This window comes from Papilio polytes, unplaced genomic scaffold (genome assembly GCF_000836215.1).
Source record: "Papilio polytes unplaced genomic scaffold, Ppol_1.0 DF822067.1, whole genome shotgun sequence".
NCBI lineage: Eukaryota > Metazoa > Arthropoda > Insecta > Lepidoptera > Papilionidae > Papilio > Papilio polytes.
In genome coordinates this window covers 4636689-4657925 of record NW_013527137.1, presented here as the reverse complement: position 1 = coordinate 4657925, position 21237 = coordinate 4636689, and the positions used below count along the sequence as shown (strand labels likewise).

At 32.7% G+C, this 21237-nt stretch overlaps 2 protein-coding genes across 4 annotated transcripts in view; one reads left to right on the top strand and one right to left on the bottom strand.

Annotated features, from left to right (window-relative positions):
• Nucleotides 1-2983, top strand: part of LOC106106864 (meteorin-like protein) — a gene marked incomplete at its 5' end in the record, with an annotated part of 4283 nt that extends 1300 nt beyond the window's left edge. The window contains 2 exons of the mRNA XM_013287524.1: nt 599-767; nt 1380-2983. Of these exons, the coding sequence (XP_013142978.1) occupies nt 599-767; nt 1380-1611 (401 nt within the window). The remainder of the gene's footprint in view (nt 1-598; nt 768-1379) is intronic.
• Nucleotides 2984-5648: 2665 nt separating this feature from the next.
• Nucleotides 5649-21211, bottom strand: LOC106107325. 3 transcript variants are annotated; one of them, XM_013288138.1, is made up of 21 exons: nt 21014-21211; nt 20044-20490; nt 19638-19744; nt 19368-19503; nt 18787-19298; nt 18564-18651; nt 18171-18324; nt 15767-15982; nt 14528-14598; nt 13635-13837; nt 13022-13143; nt 12547-12703; nt 12226-12327; nt 11871-11975; nt 10908-11060; nt 10267-10456; nt 9665-9762; nt 8970-9091; nt 8200-8284; nt 7615-7754; nt 5649-6950 (listed from the first exon to the last, which is right to left on the bottom strand). In XM_013288138.1, exons 1-21 carry the CDS (start codon nt 21030-21032, stop codon nt 6761-6763), a joined length of 3417 nt encoding a protein of 1138 aa, XP_013143592.1. In that variant the 5' UTR covers nt 21033-21211; the 3' UTR covers nt 5649-6760. The 3 variants fall into 3 exon arrangements, with proteins under 3 accessions (XP_013143592.1, XP_013143593.1, XP_013143594.1); XM_013288139.1 differs by lacking the exon at nt 11871-11975 and having other exon boundaries at nt 6761-6950; nt 10908-11066; XM_013288140.1 differs by lacking the exon at nt 11871-11975 and having other exon boundaries at nt 6761-6950.
• Nucleotides 21212-21237: the final 26 nt, after the last annotated feature.

The following is a 21237-nucleotide window of genomic DNA, read 5'->3' as shown; positions in this document are numbered from 1 at the left end:
GTGATTAATACTTGTAACAAAACGTTATCTCTTATAGTCACGGACGACTACAATCATTTTTAGTTCGCAATCAGTTTAAGCGGTAACTTTAAAACGTGTTCAATCAACTAAGCTCTAGTCACCAGTGGAATTAGGCATTGAATAGAGCATGAAATTTTTACGAATAATGCAAGCAATTGGTTCATAAATTATACGTAAAATAATATGATACAAACCACAAATTGTACAATCTTTTCTCTTTATAAATTAGTCTCTACTAAAGAGGAAAGATTTGTATTTTTGTATATTTTGTATATTTTGTATGTATGAATGAAATGACTCAAAAACTACTGCGCAGATTTCAAAAATTCTTTCACCATTGAGAACTTTGTTATCAGTGAGTAACGTAGGATATATTTTACAATTATAAATTTTCTTCACGCGGGCGAAGTCGCTAGCAACACTTAGTCTAGGTAAAAACTAATACCTCATTAATTTATTTTTTGATAATACTAAGGATTTACACTTCACAGAATTAGAAAAGCATCAATTTCATGCAATAATGTAACTATTAAGTAGTAAAAAAAATATGGTTTTCATGTTATGTTGCATTGTTTAGTGTCGCGGGTGATGATAGTGGGCAGCGAGCAAAGGGAGGAGCTGGACACCACTCAGCTGACGCTGCGCCTCACGCGGCTACTGCGCGCCTCCGCCCCCGCCGACTCTGCCGACCCCGCACCAACACACACCTTACACGCTCCCGATCTCACACAAGACGAATATTATAGGTATGTAATTACTATATTAGATTATAACTAGTACGATAGTTATGAGCGTGGAGGTACACCGGTAGAGGTAGACGTAGAATGACGTAGAGATGGATGGATTGCGTGAAAGGTGACATGATCGAGAAGGGATTAACGAATGGTTAAATATATCTGGGAAACCGGCCATAAATCATATTTTAAAGTGTATGTTTTGTTTTGTGAGACTTTTTAGTATATTTCATAACAAAAGAGAGCTTATTGTAATTTTGTAATATTATTTATAAATGTCAATACAAGGACATGCGGTGGCGTAATAAACTTGACAACTAACATATTACCTTTCAAAGAAGTTACCGTTAAGTTGTTCACAATGTCTAGTCTGCGCGTAACAGATGTATCATAACATTATTGACGACTATCTTTCGCCTGCGACTCCTTTTGCGTGGACTTAACAAAACGCAAAAGCAAGTAGCTTATGTGTTCTGTCAGGCTATCCTCTACATCTATGCCAAATATCATCGAGATCCGTTTAGCCGTTTAGTCCACAAACTCTCTATCCTTCCATCTTAACTTTCGCATTTTTAATATTAGTGAGATTACAGTTTATTACAATTCAATACTTGTGTTTTACAGGTATGACGGTGACAATACATTGCAGTCAGAGAAGTCTCAACAAGCGTTGCACGCGCACGTGCACGTGTGGTCCGGCTGCGGCGCGTCCGCGGGCGGAGGCGAGTTTGTTGCGATGGCGCGCCGCCGCCTCGGCCGCCTGGCGCTTGTGTGCGCGCCGCGCCTGCAGCACTGGCGCCGTCTCGTGGAGCTGCGCAAGAACGCGAACGATGCGCACTGCACGTTACACTCATAGCTGTGACTTATGACGTCACAACTCTGTGTAATACCAAGCTTGGTATTCTTGCCACATGTGGATTTCAGCCCATAGACAAAGTAACATTTGATTATCGCTAACGCTGATCGGAAAGTCATAAATGTATGAAAGAGACAAATTCCTATACATTTTGGCACATCTTGTCGATTTTACAAGGGACATCGCTAATCGAATGTCACTTTTTCTAGGGAGACAGATGACACGATCACTGCAACACTCTTATGACGTCATAGCTGCAATGCAATACTTGACGCGTGTTCTGCGTGACGCAATCAAACTGAACTTCTGACGTCATAATCGAGCTGCATGCAGTCAAATAAACAAACATCACAATTTGTACTCTTTCGTTTTTCACTGTGTAATGACGTCATTCGTTCATACAAAAAGTGATAGTTGGATATATGTTTAACGTAATCCTGACGAACAAGTAAAAAAGAAATAGTTTTTATAATGTTTTATAAAAATAGTCATTGTATGAACTATTTTCAGTAATATAAATAATATTGTAGCGATAACTTAGTGCTAGTTGTTACCGCTACTTTTAATTTTGTCAAATGTACATTTTTACAATATTTTCCTTGATTCGATACTGGCTTTTGTCTATATTACAAAAAAATAATCATTCTTAGTTTAAGTGAAAAATGTAAATAATTATTTTCCTATATTGAAAACTATTTAATAACAGTGATTAAAATTGTCTTCAGATCTTGTTATCTGATTTTAAAAACATCACACGAAATGTCTAATGTATACTTGCCATATCATGTGTATAAAATATATTATATTGTATAAATAAGAGATATATTTAGTAAAATGCTCATATTTTGAGCTTGTGGTCCAGAGTGCCAAAATAATTAAGATCTTGTAAACATGAAGTTGATCTCAACATTGTAAATATTAAAAATAAGATCAAAATATAGACATATTGAATAGCATTTTAAGAGTTAATGAATAATTGTTTCATAACTATCTGCTAATTTTACTAATATGTTATATTGTAAATAAACACAAAAGCTGCGAATACACTTTCCATAATAGTGCTTCCAATACAAATTATATACTGTTCAAATTATAATACAAATGTTGATAAAATATTATATTATATAGCGTTTACGATTTCAATTAAATCTCTATCTTTATAAATATAACCTGTGCATATATTTTATTAATATTAATATATTTGTACAAAATATTTTATTAGAAATGTTGATATGTGATATAGAATACAACGATTATAATTTATAACGAAATACCTATTGTATATAAACGTTTGGAAATTATATTTAGGTGGAAATTAAAAAAAATATTGTATTACATCGAACAGGACGTTTGAATAAAGTTGTTTCAAAATTTATTTACGTTTATTTTTTTAAACCCTTAAGACCGTTGATTTGGTCTATCAAAACATCTGTACAAAAAACGAAGACAAATTGAGTACCTCCTTTTGGGAAGTCAAATAGTAATTTTTATCACTGCTTTTCAAAAGAAAATAATAATCCCAAAGTGTTTTACTGAGATTTCACCATTGAAAATTATTAAAATACACAACTAATAACTTAAAAGTGAAAGGTTCTCTAAAATAAAAAGAGCCACATGTAATATAGCAATTTATTTATTGAAAAAATCACAACTGATACCACATAGAAAATCTACTCGGCACGGTTTAACTCTTAACTATATAATATCACAAACACTTTTATAATTTGATATTCTATATACAAAGACAATTTATATAAATTATATTTTGGTACAATTTGAAAACGTTGCGACAAGAACCAAAAGGATATCTTTAAATAAATAAAATATAAAAAAACAATATCATGAGCAACTAAAAATACACAAACATATATTTACAATAAAAGTTTAAACATATGAAATATTACATTTTCTTGGTTTGACATCTAAAGCACCGGCCTTTAGGCTCCGTACTAAAAGGTGCATAATAACAATAATGGAACAATAAGACGTAATGAAAAGCTATTTTTTTCTTTCACGTAAACATGACATTTTTTAAATATGAAAAAAAAAATCAGATATTGTTGTATTACTACTTCAATGTCATGTTATGAACGAGTAGTGATGATTCATGGATATTACTATCCCTTTCATTCTCACTGAAAAGAAAAGAGAAAGGAATATAATAAATGGGTTTCGGAAGTGCATTTTCAATGTTACATATTTTAAGTAACATTTTTTATTGTGAAATAAATTGTATACCAAAATATTTCTTTTGAAAACAGGTACAGGTCATTTGATATGTAGATAATTGTTAAATAAAGTTCGTAAACTGAAGGTATTTATAAAAATAATATTTCAGTATATTTTAAGGATTAATTTTCAGTTTTCAAAATTCCCAAACAACCATACATAAAATACTTCAGTCAGATATTAAAACTAATGGCTTGGTCAACATGGCATAAAATTATACAAATCTGATTTCAAGAATTAGGGTGGACAGGATACCTGACTATAAAGTCCCAAGTCCAGCATAATACATACAAGAAAATTAATATGAAAGTAACAATAAAAACAAATTTAATAGCGCGTCTATATTTAGCTTGGGATATTATACTAATAGAAAATTCAAAATTTCTTTATTCCAGAACCATCATTTTAATCGTCAGCTTTGTGACATTTCAGAAAGGGTATTAGAAGAAAAAAAATAAAAACCCACTGCCTTTTTTCTCTTTGCCTTTCTCCTAATTTGAAGAATGAGCAAGTTACAATCAGCCTTATAAAAATCATTTTACCTTAATCAATTACATTTATAAAAAATATTCTTTAGTAATTTATCAATAAAGGATTCAAAGAGCGAAATCAAAGTGCGTGTTAACGTGTTTTTTTTAATAAAGTCAAATATTGTCGAATTTTAAAACGATTAGAACCTGTCCCACCAAATAGTAAATTGTCTGATAACAATCCAACGTATAAATGTGATGGAAATATCGCATTATGGTATCTGACAGTGACGTCACTTTTAAGCTATCTGATCCTCTATCAGCCAGTGGTGGGACAAGCTCTTATATTCCAAATGCAAAGTGTTTATAAAAACAAATTAGAATCATTTTCACCGCTGTCATTGAAAAATTTGACCGAAGAAATGTTTTTTATGGATTTACCTTAGTAAGTGTTAAATTTTATTAAATACAGACAAAGATATATACAAACAATTTTGATAGTTTGAACTGTGGAGCTTATAGTGACTTTAACTATACCGATTCTATAAAAGACGTATTTTATATAAACTCTTAATAATCTCTAACAATGAATTTCTACATCTATAGACAGTTTAGATTTTTTTTTATTTTCATACAATAAAATCTATTTTAGTTAATAAATATTGAAATTTTAACAGCATCTATAATGGATTTATTGTCAAAGGGTTTATTAACGAGAAAAGACGAGAGAAAGCTCAGATTTGGTAAAAATATGTAGGATTTTTATTTCCTTCCAATGCTACATTCAGACAAATACATCATCATCTCTCTCTATTGCATGAAAAAAAAAGAGAGAACAAGTTTTGTACAATTTCAGCATTGGATTTAAACAAATAGATAAAAAAACAAGAAAAAATGATTCAATAATTAAATATACAAACAGTTTTATGTGTATATAAATACTGTACCTGAAAGAAATATTATTTTAAAGAATAGTGAATGGTGATTTTTTATACCATAGTACTAAAATCATGTTTTTTTTGTAGTTTCCAAAATTAATCAAATCACGGCAGTGTCATGTTGATATCAAAATTGTGCGAATCAAACATACACAATATAGAATTAAATAAAAATAAAATCATACTAACCTAGCCAAATATACAAATACTTCATAATTTCTTTCAATATTACAAATACTTTTAAATACAAAAAAATATACTTTTTTTCTACATTTGAGTAAAAGTTGTTTAAACAGTAAACATAAACATAAATAAAACTAAAACGAAAAAAATAATACCTTTCATCTAAATAATTTAACCTATTTTATATTTCAAATATATAATTTTAATAAATGAAAAACTAAATAAATATGAATGGAATTTTTTTTCATGCACTAACTGCTAAATATTTCTATTAAATGAATTTTTTTGCTAACCGTAGCGACAGTCTTTAACTTATTTATACGCTCAAATAACAGATATTTGAACACGGTACTTATTCTAGATAGAGATAAAGAGCATACTCGACTATATAAAAAAATCGATTAAAAAACAGTTCTAAATTTTCCAATCGATTTTTTAAATTTCAAAATTCAAACTGAAACCTTACAGAAACGGTCATATGTTAAATGTTTTTTTTTTTTATCTACGTTTACAATGTCTATAACTAAAATAGTAACTTGATCGTAAAATTAAATGCAAACTCACTATTAATTTTCGTACAGTAACTTGGTAAATTCCTTGACTAAATAAAAGGAACTTGATGGATTTTCGCAGAGAACATTTCAGTAAATTTTGACAAAGATTTTGTAATTCAATGCAATGGTAAGAAAGCCGATGAGAAATGAATATTAAAAAAAATTATACCATATTTTTTACGGATTAAATTGATCTTTAAATAAAAATATTAATATAATAAATAAAACTCTGAATATTTTTTACCGACAAAAATAAACGTTTATCTTTATGGTGGCATAATGACGTTTGGCCTTTGCCTAAACAGCATAGCTTTTGATGCTTTGTCTATGGTTTCAATATTTTTATAATTTCATACATAGACACAATATACAATAATTATATCGATATTTGACAATAATTAGGGAATACCCGTAACATCGCTTAGCGCGACACAACATTTTGGCCCGTATACTTTGCATAATATAAATATGACGATAATTTTTTGACTTATTAATTAGTAAAATACTAGTTTCGTAGTAAACAAATTTTAACCCTTAAATGCATGATGCATTTATACATCTGTCTTATCTTCCACGGTCAGTAGATTATTTTTAAAAAATACTTTATTTTTCCTTTGATCTATGTTCAATTTACTATTCGTTTCAATTTAGGGTATTTAAAAAGAAAAAAATCATTCATTTAAGGATTATTGTGAACAAGAACGTATTGCAGTATAATTAAAAGTCAAAATATTATCGTATATCGTGAAAATATAACGTAATATTTTAGCTGCGTTCACTCGAAGCTGATGGGCGTGGGCGTCATGAGGTCGACCAGGATGTCCTCCATGTTGGGCAGCACCAGCACCTTCTCGAACTCTCTGGTCAGCTTCTGCTCGATCCAGTTGGAGATGTGAGCGAAGCGCAGCGCGCGCGCCCCCACCGCCGGCCGCGCGCGCAGCACCAGCTGCGGGTTCGTGCGGAAACTGCACAAGTACACAAATAAAGAAAATTAATAATGTTCTTTTTTTTATTTTAGCGGAGGTCTGGACACAGGGTGTCACTCTAGGATACCAGTCCCTTTCCCAAAGGGGAAATTAATAAAGTTATTTTTATTTTTTTATTTTATTTAACATTAAAAAAACATATGCATTATGCATCAATTCCTACTAATGATTATCAAATGGTCTTTTTTTTGGTTTTTTAATTGTACTTTCATCAATTGGCTTGACAACAGTATTATTATAAATCCAAAATGGCCGCCATCACAAAACATCGGATGACATAATAAATCAAACATAGTTGCTACTACAAATAGCGGATGACATCAAACTAATATTATAAATGCGAAAGTTTAGATGGATGTTTGTTAGAGTTTGTAGCCAAAAGGGCTGAATGGATTTCGATGAAATTTCGTAAAGATGTCTGTCGTAATGATAGTCTGGAAGAACATATAAGTACTTTGTTTTTTTTTTAATTCCACGCGGACGGAATCGCAGGGGCAAGCTCTTATTAACGTATTTTTTAAAATTTGTATGATGGTTGTATGATTATTGGGAATGTACTTTAAAACCGATAGAGCGTTTAGTTTAATATAAATTGTCGACTTTCTGGTAACTTCAAGTATAGTATATAGGGGGTGAAACTAACCCTATCCATATCCTGTCATGCGGTGGCGAGGGCAGGTTGAGTGCGAGGCGGCCCTCCAGCCCGTGCACCTCCAGCTGCAGCTTGATGTCCGTGTTGGAGAGCCCCTCCATCGCACGCTTCACGTACTTGTAGTCCGTCACCTCAAAACATTCACATCAATAAGCTATTTTTGCAACTACGGTCATCAACTTACCGTTATCCCTTACAGGGTCGGCACAGTATGTGCTGCTCTTCCATACATCTCTATAAACCGTCATATTTGAATCCACTCCCTTAAGCATATCTTGCACACAATCTTACTTCTTATTAACATTGTAAATGTGAAAGTTTGAATGGATGGATGGATGTTTGTTAGAGTTTGTAGCCTAAACGGCTGAATGGATTTCGATGAAATTTGGCATAGATGTAGAGGATAGTGTGGAAGAACACACAGGTTACTCATTTTTGTTGTTTTTCAATAAAAACAAAAACAGTGCGGGCTAAAGCTAGTCCATCCATACTTTCTTTGGACTTCCTCTTCCTTTGTAGCCATAGTTCTTAACACTTTCTGGTTTATGTCCCCATTCTCTCAACTAAATACGGTACCTGTTGAAAATATTTATTAGTCGCAATCCGATCGACTATTCTAAGGAATTTCTTTTTCGACGATCCCCCTTCAGTCGTAGTTGATCTGAAAAAAAAAATAGATTTTGTTATTATGTCGGTGAACGAACCTAGTTACTTGCATTAACTGAAATAATTGGACAAAAATATAATGTCCTGCTCATTCAGTTGTTATAGACAGACAGCAACATGTGATGTGACCAAAGACAACACTAAATAAATAAAAAAAAATACTAACTGTTATTCGCAACTGTGTCCATGTGGAATTAAAAGATAGAAGTGTGCTTTTGTGGATCTATTAATATAATCTACTAGCTGTTCCCGTGTGACTTCATCCGCATAGAATTATGAAAATTTTATTTTATTGTTTACATGTGTCAAATTATCAATTGCAAATGTCAAATTGATATGACATTTAGACAAACCAGGCAACCTTGCTTTCTTAATGTTGGCAGCTCGTTGTTTATGGTCACTTTCACACATAAAGCTTTTTTTTCCATTTAGTCAAACCAAAGTTTAATAGCCTAAAAATATATAGCTTAAAGCGTGTCGGAAGTGTAGGGCTTTTTATTAAAGAAATAATTATTCAAAAATATGCTGTGATTGCGGACTTCCTACGCTACTAAGTAGCGTGTGTTTACGCTTTATTATATTAGTATAAATTGTATAGATTAATAGTTAGTAATTATTTGAAAAATGTTTTAAGTGAAGTGTTAACTTTGCCCAAATATTTGAATATCTTTGCGACTCACGAGGTGTCGGAGACGACGACGTTCTCAGCGCTGTCGACGGGCTGCACGAGCGGGCCGTCGTCGTCGCTGCTCGACTCCGCAGAGTCCTCGATCTCGCTGTCGTATATCGCCGGCTTACGTTTCTATATACAAAAGGATGTATTTTTTGGTTACTAGGTCTCGCCCGCGTCTCCGTAAATCTCCGTAAATCGTGGTATTAAAAAAACAGAACCAAATAGCCTATGTGTTATTTCAGACTATTCTCTAAATTTATGCTAAATTTCATTGAAACCCGTTCAGCCTTTTAGGCTACAAACTCTTACAAACATCCATCCATATAAACTTTCGCATTTATAATATTAGTATGATAACGCCACATCAAATGTTTTAAAACTTAAACCAAAGCCAAAATAAGAGAAAATTGCTTTATATAATTATTTTTAGACAATATAATCGAAACAATGTAAACCTTCGATACTCAGTTTACCGATTCCCGCCAAAATTGGCGCTTAATCTTATTACTTTTGACATTGACAAATGTCATAGAGATGGGACGTGTATGACAATGATCTAGTATTGCGCCGGTACCGATACCGGTACCATTTTCTTTTTAACATTATGAACGAGATCATAGACAAAGTGTACAATAAATCAAATGGATTGTAAGATCTACCAAAAAAAACTAAAAATTGTAATAAGGAATAATGTGAACTCACCCTTAATTGTTTGTCTGTGCCCGTGCTGGATGGGCAGTTGACATCCGTTTCCTCAATTTTTTCATTGGCCGCCATCAACTGGTCTTCCAGAGTAACATCTGTGCAGTAAACGAATATATGATAAATTAACTTTTGCCGGAGATTGGAATTAAAAAAAAAAAGTAAGAAGCCTATGTGTGCTGTATTCTGTGTTACTCCAAAGTTTGTTTTACATATTTTCCAAATTTAATTTACGGAATAATCGAATCAAAATGAAAAAAAAAAAAACAAAATTCACGTATGCAACGTAATCGTAACAATTTCCAGGTTTAAAAGTAAACTATGTGTTCTTTCTAGACTATCTACATCTATGCCAAATTTCATCGTGATCCGTTTAGCCGTTTAGGCTACAAACTCCATCCATCCATATAAACTTTCCCACTATAGTATTACTAGCTATGGCCCGCGACTCCGTTTGCGTGGAATAAAACAATAACAAAATTATGTAGTCTATGTGTTCTTCCAGACTATCTATGTCAAATTTTACCGAGATTTCAGCAGTTTTGGCTACAAACTCTATCAATTTATCCATTTTTATGCTAGTAATAGTTAAAAAGGCTGACTCTTTTCTTTAAGCTTCATAAGATTGATCTGCGTGAGTATAGAGATGTAGGCGCCGCCGTCGTAGCGCACGTCCGCGTCCAGCCACACGCCGCGCTCGTCCCACGCGGGCGCCGACACGCCGCGCACCAGCGGACACGCGCCCGCCAGCGACAGCTGCGTCACCACCAGCGGGCTCATGAACGACGGCAGCTGCACATGCACAACACTATGTCATACTACGTCACTATACGGCTCCTATGTACATTGTCATAACTCAAGAATTTTATATTTTGAATAATGTTTTTTTTTAAATTTAGTTTCATGAATCATTTTTATCATGGTACGTTTTTTAGCACAATCATGTAAATCGGCGCATAAAGATAAATTATTATAAAAATATATGTGTATTTAGTTAAAAAAAAAATTTTGTTAACAAACTGTAGTTATTTCATGTTATACTAAATAGAAATAAATGAGTTAAAAAAGTTTTATATTGCCGAACGACATACAGTCCTAATTGTTAAATAGAAACTAAGATGAAAAATCAAAATTTAAATTTCGGTAGCGTCTGACTGTGCTCCTTTGCAAGCGTCTTTATCGCAATAACATTTGTAGCTCTGTACTATTATTATATTATAAAATTTGCACTTGTCATGTTTACCTTGAGCGTGTTAAGTTTCCTCTGTATCCTGTTCTGCAGACGCGCGATGGTGGCGGGGTCCCGCATCACGTCGAACATCAGCCGCGCCAGCACCGTGTTCACCCACGTCACCTCCGCCGGCAGCGTGCGGCACTCGCACTCCACCACGGAGCTCTGCGGCTGCGACCACACCACATTTAGAGCAATGCGTGCACCGTAACGTGACACTTTGCATCGTACGTCATAAGTTGTGTATAGTAAAATTTGCCTTCAAAAGCATTTGGTTCTTCCTAAGGGAACTCGTAATTGACATCGTCAAAAACCACACCAATTTAGTGCAACGCGGGCACCGTAACGTAACACCTTGTAACGTACGTTATAAAGTTGTGTTTAGTAAAAAATACCTTCACGAGCATTTGGTTCGTCCTAAGTCGTAATTCATATGGTCAAAGCATGTTTTTTTTAAATATTAGATACTGTCTATAATAGAAACTCAAATAATGTATTTAATTAGTAATAATAAATGTCATTTATATTAACATTATAAAGAAAGTATTGTGTATTTTTGTTTCTATTGAAATAACTCAAAAACTACTAGGCCTATTTTAAAAATGCTTTAACCGTTAGAAAGGTAATTTATCAGTGAGACCTATAGCCTTTTTTTAATCTAAGTAATTTCATTTTACATATTTTTTTTAATTAAGTCGTACGCAACAGCTTAGTAAAAAATAAATACATTATTTGTGATTCTATATGTATGTAAATACATATTTATTACAAATACGCATTACCAGTAGTCTAAAATTAGACAATATACACGCATTACTTTTTACAGCACTATTTTTCACCATAAAATGACCTCAATATATCATATAACAAGAAAATACAGACACTTTACTCTATAATACATCTAAATCTAAGTTCTATCACCAAACTATTAAGTTAGGACTACAAGTACAGTGAGGAGCAAATGAGGTGACCAACATTGCCTTTCTTCTTCTTCTTAGGCTTGGTGCGGTCGTGTGGCGAGGGCTCCAGCTGGCACATCACGCCCACCTCGCTCGTGTGACGCTGTTTACTTTGGTGCGACTGTACGCACAAACGCATACAACTTTACTGATATTATGCTCTTATAGTGATCACAGTATGTCGTAAGTTATTTTATTTCATCCTACCATCATTACCATACATGCCAAGAAGAATAATTTCATGAGACATATAACTTTTTTATCGCTTATGTTCACTCGCCTTAGCTGCTAAGACGAAAAAATTTAAGTAGCAGATTATAAAAATACAACTTAAAATAGGTATTAGTTCACTAAAATTAGTAAAATCATACCTGTATAATTTTAAACAAGTACGGCCAGAATGTTTTCTCATAGGACTCAGACTGCGACGGGTACGGCGGAAACATTTCAGACGATACTTCACTCGTTTTGTTCTGTGGAAATAAAACATTTTTCTATATACAAACAAACACATTAGAATTATCAATATTTTAAGAATAGAGTAAAATAACAAGAAAGGGAAATAACCTCAAAGGAATTGTTAAGATTAAGAGAAAATTGTTAGCGGAATTTTCCTTTGCTAGGTGAAGTCATGAGTCGAACACCGCAAAAGTAGGGTACTGTACTTTCGGCTAAATATTTTTTGTCTTTACCTTGCCAAATGCGATTGTATCCTTTTCTGTGAGCTTGTACACAGTGAGCTCGATGCCGTCCTTACTCTCCTGCGCCTCGCTCGTTAACTTATCCTCTAATAAAGATGATTCTCTTGACGCGTTCGCTTCTGAAATTGCTGTGTTTAGACGACGGTACCTGTGACATAATTAACCGTTTTACAGCCGGAATCAAAAAAATACTATGGAATGCTCTTTTTAAAGAAAAAAGTGATAATCTTTGTTGTACGAATTTTCAGGTACATTTACCCAAGAAAATATTTTTTTATATTACAACACACCAAATAAATATAGCCTATGTTACTCATGATGCCTATGATTACGTAGCTTTTTAATGGTGAGTGAATTTTTAAAGTCCGCCCAGTAGTTTGAGTTATTCCAATACATACAAAAATACAAATCTTTCCCCTTTATAATATTAGTATAAAGTATAGATATAGATAAATGATGTTTTCACCATTCGTGTTTGTCGCGGCCTGTGCGCGCGAAGAGGAACAAGTTGGCGTGCTTGTCTCGCGAGTGCTTCACGTGCAAACTCCACTCGCCCTCCGCGCCGCCCTCCCCCGGCCCCTCCAACTCCTGATACACCGCGTAACGTAAACTAACATTTCGAATTTACCTACTTCATACAAGTAACTAGTTTTGTTAGAATTAAATAAACTTAATAAGTATCTTATATGTTCTGTCGACTATGTTTTATACCTGTGCCAAATTTCAATTAAATACGTTACGCTGTATCGGAGATATGTACGTAGTAACATCCATCCATTCAAACTTTTTAATCATATTAATATTATAAATGCGAAAGTTTGGATGGATGGATGTTTTTCGAGTTTATAGCATAACCTACTAAACGGGTCTCGATTGGGATAGCTGTAAAAAACAGTCTGAGAAACACATAGGTTACTCATTTTGTTTCTTTTTCAATTTCACGCAGACGTAGTAACAGGCGAATACTAGTTTATAATATAACATTAGTAAATAAGTAATATTATGAAGTATGACAGCGTTCAAGCTGTAGTCCTGTAAAATGCGTACAAGTAGTGTGACTAAACAATCTTGATACTTACCGCTTCATCCAAAAACTCTTTAATCCGCGATAATTCGGTGTCATCGATTTCATCGTCATTATCATCCTTAGTACTGGTGACGGACTTAGAGGCGAGTTCTGTGTCGGGCTCCGGCGTAGGCGCGGGCGCCTCCTCAAACTGCGGCGACTTATCGCTCGCCGGCGCCTCCGTATCCGCTGACGACAGACTGTCTGACCGTTTGTCTGTTCGTATTCGTATATGAGAGGGTATATTAATTGGCATTTTTTTTTTAATATCACATGGTGACAAACAAGAAAGCGGCCACTTGAATCCGCCAAAATGACGAAGCGATCGCTGCCCGTAGACAAACGCAACTCAGATGCGTTGCCTACCCTTATTCGACAGCGTAGAAAACGCACATAAACAGGATATCTCCCCATCCTATGCGTCTCCTCCACCGTCAAATCAATTTTCCCTATCCATTCTTTTCTTATAATTAGAGTGTGGAAAGGTAAAGGCTGGGTACAGCATAGATATACTTTGATAAAAAATGTAAATCCTATTTCATATCTTGTAATTTCTTGCAAACAAAAATAATGAATGTATTGTATGTAAAAACAAAATAAATGTCTTTAGTCTTCTTTCGAATAATAAAAATAATATTTGTCTTATTTTCCCGAAATATATTTGTAATGTTAACAAAGATTTTCGACATCACTGAGCCGAACACGCAGCTGTGCATTTGCATAATTAAAATACCGACCTTTAGAATTTTTTAGGTAAAATTTTATAACATATTTATATTAACAGACAGACATAATTTATTATAGCATCTACTATACGATCTCTTGTTATATTAGTATACAAGAAAAAATTTAAAAAAATAAAAACAATTATTTTTCTGTGTGAATAAATAAAAGAATCATAGTTACCTCGATGTATTTTTCGTACAAGTCTATGCCTCAAACCTTCCTTTCCCGGTTCGCTATCGCTTTGCGAATTGCTGTAAAGGAAATTAAAATCTCTGCATACGTGTTTATGGTGTTTGTAAAATTTTACACAGTTAGACGGTGGGTCTCTTAGGCTATAAATAAGGTAGTGATGATTGTCTATAAGTTTCAAACATAGGATGTTTAATACAATAGTAAAACAGACGAAAATTAATATTTATAAATAAAAAACAAGTTCACTGGTAAAAATTAATAGAAACTACATAGATTAATATGCTGATTTAAAAAGTAATTAATTTTAAGAACCAGATTAAAACGTGCAACGGACAACTTATTCATATTCATAAAAAGTTTTCACATGGAATTATATAGCCGTCAAACTGCTATGGCAACTTTTCTAGGATTTTATTATAATTTTACAGCCTTACAAATAAACGCGTTATAAACTGAGTATTACTAAAATTTGTACTAATATTGAATTATACTCAGTTTATTGCTAAATTTAACTTTATATTTAATAACATTTAGTATGGTTAGGGCCCGGCCCGTCCCACCAAATTGTAAATTGTCTGACAACAATCCAACGTGTAAAACATATGATGGAAATATCGGATTTTGTTGCCTTATCTGTGACGTCATTTTTAAGCTATCTGAGCTTCTATCAGCCAGTGGTGGGACAGGAACTTAATATAATCTATGTTATCGGCGTACAGGATGTTAATTATATCCTCGATTAATATTGATAACTGTAATAGTTTCCTATACTGAGAATAGATAATATTTATCAACATTATCTGACACTTGTCACATATTCGGCGCACATTAACCTGTCTATTTAAAACTTTAGCCAACGACTGTACAGTCGCGGAAATTTGCGGTGTTCCACTTTTAGAAAAATGCCTTGTTTATTGTAACGACACAAACTCCGGCTCTACAAATAACCAATAAGGTAGCAGTGAGTTGCGTAAACGGCGGGATAATAATAAATTCGTGTACTAAGCGAACTGTTTTCGTACAGACATTATCAGCGTCCTATTGGTTATAGTTCTGAGTAGTCTCTGTGTACAAAACAACGATTGTAGCTTTTAAGGTGGAACATCGACAGATTCCCTGATTGTACATGGAGATTTCTTACATTTAACTGGTCAACAAAAAAAAGCCAAAAATAACTAACTAATAACTCTTATTGCCGCAGTAAGGTATGTAAAACTATCCACTAACCTTTTTTCTCGTCTCCTCCATATAAATTTCTTCTTCTTTTCTGGACTCGTATTCGTCTCCGTACTCTCCGTTTCATGTGCAGGTATTTGCTCTTTAGTTTTCTTTTCCGGTGAATCTACGATTTTCTTTTCTACTGGCGCATTTTCCTTTTCCAACACTTGTATCTTTTCCTTTTCATTGAGTATAATGCATATGGGATATTTCTTACTCCATTGCCTTTAAAAACAAAAAATTAAGGTAAAGAAATTAAGTGTCAATAGTAAGTTAGAAAACGTAGAACAAATGTTGGGATATTTCCCGTTAACCTGCCTACTAAAATATAGGACTTTTTCCATTAGATCAATTGAATCGGAGGGCAGATCACAAAAATCACCCAAGAAATGATAAAAATAAAAAAAGTAATTATTCCCACTTTTGGTGCAATTATACAAAAAGTTACCAAGATTGTATATTGAAATAGGTAAGAAATGAAAGTTTAATTTTATGTATACATCTATACTAAGAATTTCTATTAAAAACAGTTACAAATACGATTAAAATGGTTAATAGAATTCCCCTATCGTTGTAGCGTTGTTTAGAGTTCGCGGGTGATTACCAGGACTAGATTGTCTATGAAAAACACGTTCTAAAGGGAGTTTTCAAAGATGGTCTTCCATGGATTATCTTAGCAAAACGAACGAAATGGTATCCGAATAAGATTTAGTTTAATTCGATTCGTTATAATATAGCCTTCGCCTGTATTAAAGCTGAATTAACAAGTCTATTCTACATTGATTATATGAAAGTGGATTATATTATTTTAAAAATCACTTCTCTGAAGACCGACATAGTTGTATGATAAGTTGAGTGAAACGGAGCGTAACGACCAAGGTCAGCTCGTGTCATTGAAGTACAAATAAACACTATTACGACGGCAACATAAAAAAATATCATATATAGCATTAATTAATACTTTCAATTATTAAAAAAATAATAATAAGTAATCATTGCTTGTTTCCATTAATTATTTAATCATAGACTTCATTGTTAAATGGTACAAAACAATGTAAATCGATGTTTTTGGAATTGAACAAGAGTGTTTGCTTTAACCGAATGGCATTATTGTCATATTGTATACATACACCAAGAAATGTTTCCCAGAAAGCCATTGGAATGACGTTAAAGTAAGCACTTATAAAACTTATCTGTATTGATTACTGAGGAAGATAAGTTGAATAAATACTTCTAAGTTATCGGTTTCCGGTAGCTAGTAGAGTTTTTGATTTATTACAAAATTTTAATAATTATTAGGCCTTACAATTTGGATGGATGGATTGCGTGAAAGGTGATATGATCAAGAAGGGAGTGATGACTGAGATGACGGATGATAGAGTGCTTTGGAGGATGAAAACCCGGTGCGCCGATCCTACGGGAGTAGGATAAGGCAGGGGAGATGATGATGATGACTACGCCTTACAATTTATTTAAATGTTCACACTTGAAAGCCTAAATTTGGATGGACGGATTTAAATAAAATTTCTAATTGACTTTTAATTAATATCACTTAACGCATGTTTAATTAATAAATATATCAAGTTTATATTACGAAGGATAATGCAATATAATTACATTTTAATTTGGTTAAATTTGCCAGAATTTACAGTTAAAAAGGGATAAGTTTTGGCACTTTGCCCATTTACAACTACGCAGGTATGCTGTCAATTTATAAGTAGCAAACAAAGAACTCGTTCAATATCGTACTTCGTGTTTACGAGGCGATTAAAAATAAACAACGATATTTTAAACAAAAGAATTCGGCAAACAGGTCGTTATAATGCTATTATACCAAAGAGGTTGTTATCCGATTAGAGTAACGAATTAATCGTATAGTCATTTTAAATTATTAGTGTTGTCATTTTTAACAAATAAACGTTACGTTTACGACAGGTGTGCGCTCGCTTTATTGATAAGAAACGTCTAGTTAGACTTGCAATAATTTAAAACCGTTTATCAAAAAGAAAATTTAAATGGTATTTAACAATACTGACAGACTATAATAGACAGTACTAAAAAGCGAACGCAATGGCATTCTATACAATAATAGTAAACCGTGGATAGCATTTTCTTCAAAGGTACTGTCTGCAAATAGTTACATAATTGGTTAATTGTTAAAACGGTTCCTATAAGATAAACGCCATGATCGCAATTTCAATTACATGAGTTAGTAATAAATTGCGCAATATAAAATACCTAATAAGTTTAAGGGCCTGTCCCACCACTGGCTGACAGAGACTCAGATAGTTTAAAAATGATGTTACTGTCAGATAATTTTACACGTTGTTATCAGACAATTTACAATTTGGTGGGACAGGCACTAAGGGAAATGTTTTTTTTTTTAGGCATAAAAAATGAATACAAAACTCACCTCCTTCTCACAAGACCTTTTGGCAGCAATATTATTCGAGCTCCCGTTAAATTGTAGAGTCTGTGTTGATAAAATGTTACATTCTCTATCTTTTCGTCCCATAACGCTCTTTTGGCAATTTTGGTTGTTGTATATGATAAACGTAAATTACAACCTAAAAAAAAACATATAAAAATTGAACGCAACTGAATATTTTAAAAAATTGATGAATGCCGGTTACACACATGAAAAAGCGTGAGTCATTGTCACCTGAGTCGAGAGTGTGAGCGAGAGATCAGAACAAACGATAGAGACGGAAAAACAACTTGTGACGATTTACGTAAAATTATCGTCCGTAAACCGTCTTTAGACATTTCTTTACAAATAAATTAATTAAATGTAAAAAAAACTTACCTTCCAATTTCATAAATGCAGTTGTTGTTTTATTTATATGGTATGTATAAGGATCGTAATCAGGACATCTGTAATGGTTTATCCAACCCTAAAACAAAAAATATACCAATTGCAAAAAAAATAATAGATTTTTCAAATAACATTGTATGAACAGCCAAATATTCTCATAGAATACATTCTTTAAAAACATTTAGAATACTATGTATTTTTTTTGTAAACTCACCTCATATTTCTTCATAGGGGTATGTTCTTTGACAGGGGGTATTGTATATGCAACAGGTATGTCATTGCTTTGTTTAAATTGATAAAAACTTCTCTTCGGCTCCCATTCACTAAAGTAATTATCTAGTATCCAAGTTTTAAAACACGTAATACAATAGAAAACCCAAAGACCTAAGAGAAAACCGATCCAAATATTTGCATTTGGAAATAAGATATAATTTAACAAAAGGAAAATTGTTAAAAAATACATGGTGCAGTTGAAGAAATTTGTCCTTGTTCTGCATGTGTCGTTTGTTTTGTTTAAGTCATTTTTGCTCGGAGGGAAATTAAAGTCCATAGGAGCGACTAGAGGTTGTGGAATGGCTGATGTGATTTCAATGGGTTTATTATCATGAGACTCAGAGTCTAATTGTGTTATATCACCAAATGCATCAATTGTGTCCTCTAAAGCTTCAACTCCTGATTCTATTTCAACATTATCATCTTTCGGAACTTCTACAGTTTCATTTTGACCTAAAAAATATTATTTAAATGAAATAAAAAAAAATCGGTAATGTTTTTTAACAATTTTGTATTACTTACCTAATATTTTATGTGTGTCATCACTTGAATCAGATATATTTTTATTAGCAAGGCTTAAATCGCGCTCTGAAGCCTTTGCTGTTAAAGGTTGAGTCATTTCAGAGAGATTTTGTATGCTACTGTCAAGCGAGGAAACCTGTATAGATTAAGTTTTTTTTAGCATAGAGTAGACAAGTACTAAGCATATACAAGTTTAACAAATACTAAAGTATTTTTTTTCTATGTTCCAATTAAAGTTATTTTTTTTTAAAAAGAAGGTATTTTTATCACCTGATTATCTGTGTCTCCAACACTTTGCTGGTCAGTATCTTTTATTGCAGAGTTTTCTTCAGAATCTGATGTTGAATTTTCTCGAGGTAGTGATTTCTCTTTTGTTTCTTTATGTATTAGAAATAGAATAAAGCATTAAGATTTGGCAACTTTTTAAAAGTATTTACAACATAAAATAAAATGTAACTTATTCTCAGGCCCGATATTATGATTTTTACACACTGGCCATTTGTAGGAGAATATTAGTATAAGCAATACCTATCATTAAACAAATATAACAATCTTACAGAAAAAAATCTTAAGCAATTATGTCTAATAAAAATAACATGACCAACTTATCTCTTGATGTTTGACTTAAAAAGCCTAGACTTTAAGAAAATCATGTACGAAATGAAAAAAAATGTACCTTCCACTGATCTAGTTTTCATATCCTCAACAGCTTGAGCTATTTTGAATTTGAAATCATGGAATATCTTCCATGTCTCATTAGCACTTTCTTTGCCTTCAGGTATAGATTCAGAAGTACTCCTTTTTCCTAATCTATTTAGATAGTCTTTCACTGGAGATGATGAGACTTCCTTTGCTGGTACTGAAGTTTTACCTTCTTCTTGAGACTTACTCTCTGCTGGTTTAGGATCATCTTGTTTGTCATTTTTTTCAGTACGCATAGATTTAAAATATTTGTCTATGATTGATGTTTTGTCACCGCGTTTTGGACTTGCACTTATAGGTTCTTTAACTGGTGGTTCACATTGTGGGGTGGGAGGGTCATCTTCACATGGTTGGAATAATTCCTCTAACTCCTCATTATTGGCATTATATCTAAATGATAATGTTGTATTTGGGGATTTCCCTGTGAACATTTAGTTCAATACATAGGAAATCAAAATTAGCTCATTATTGTGGCTTTGTTTGTTCTAGATAAGGGTCATTACACATTCTAACTACCTATTGTCCAATTGGATATTTTAAAATGTCTTATCGTTTATTTTTTTTTTCATAAAAATATAAAATTGTAAGAGAAGCAAAGTTTTTGAACTAATTAAAACACTACTTTAGATACTTAAGGATTACAATATTTATTGAAAATCTAATACTCTTTTCCACATTTTATATTTGTGCATATAAGCTTTAGATATAGCCAGGAGAGCAATCCACACATGAATTAAAAAAAAAAAATAAAGTCTTCGTAAAAATTTTACAAGGCGTTGAAATATTGTTTACTTTGTGTGTTGTCAAAGTAACAATTCAAAGGAATATTGGCATAAAATTATTACAAGCGTATTACTATATCAACAATGTTTCTATTACTTAAATGAAACAAAGAAAATTGATAATAATTATTGTGAAATTATTTTGTTACTGAATTAACATACCCGCGCCTGACACCTCCATATTTTTCAACAAAATTAATTCTGCATAATTCGACCGATGTTTAGAATAAATTAGGATTACATCATATGTTGCATAGAACTTGATAATTAGCACTTTTAAGTAATATTTAAAATATTTTGTTAAGATATACTACCTATAACGAAACAAAAAGATACTTTATTCAATCAAGACGAAGACGTTTGACGTTTGGGTTTGATTTGACAAT

What these genes read in the sequence shown, in the direction of transcription:
- LOC106107325 (XM_013288138.1), bottom strand. An exon ending in CCCCTATGAAGAAATATGAG is followed by an intron (nt 18,652 to 18,786) that starts GTGAGTTTACAA and finishes TTTTTGTTTTAG; the next exon opens with GGTTGGATAAACCATTACAG. An exon ending in AAAGGTCTTGTGAGAAGGAG is followed by an intron (nt 15,983 to 18,170) that starts GTGAGTTTTGTA and finishes TTGTTTTTAAAG; the next exon opens with GCAATGGAGTAAGAAATATC.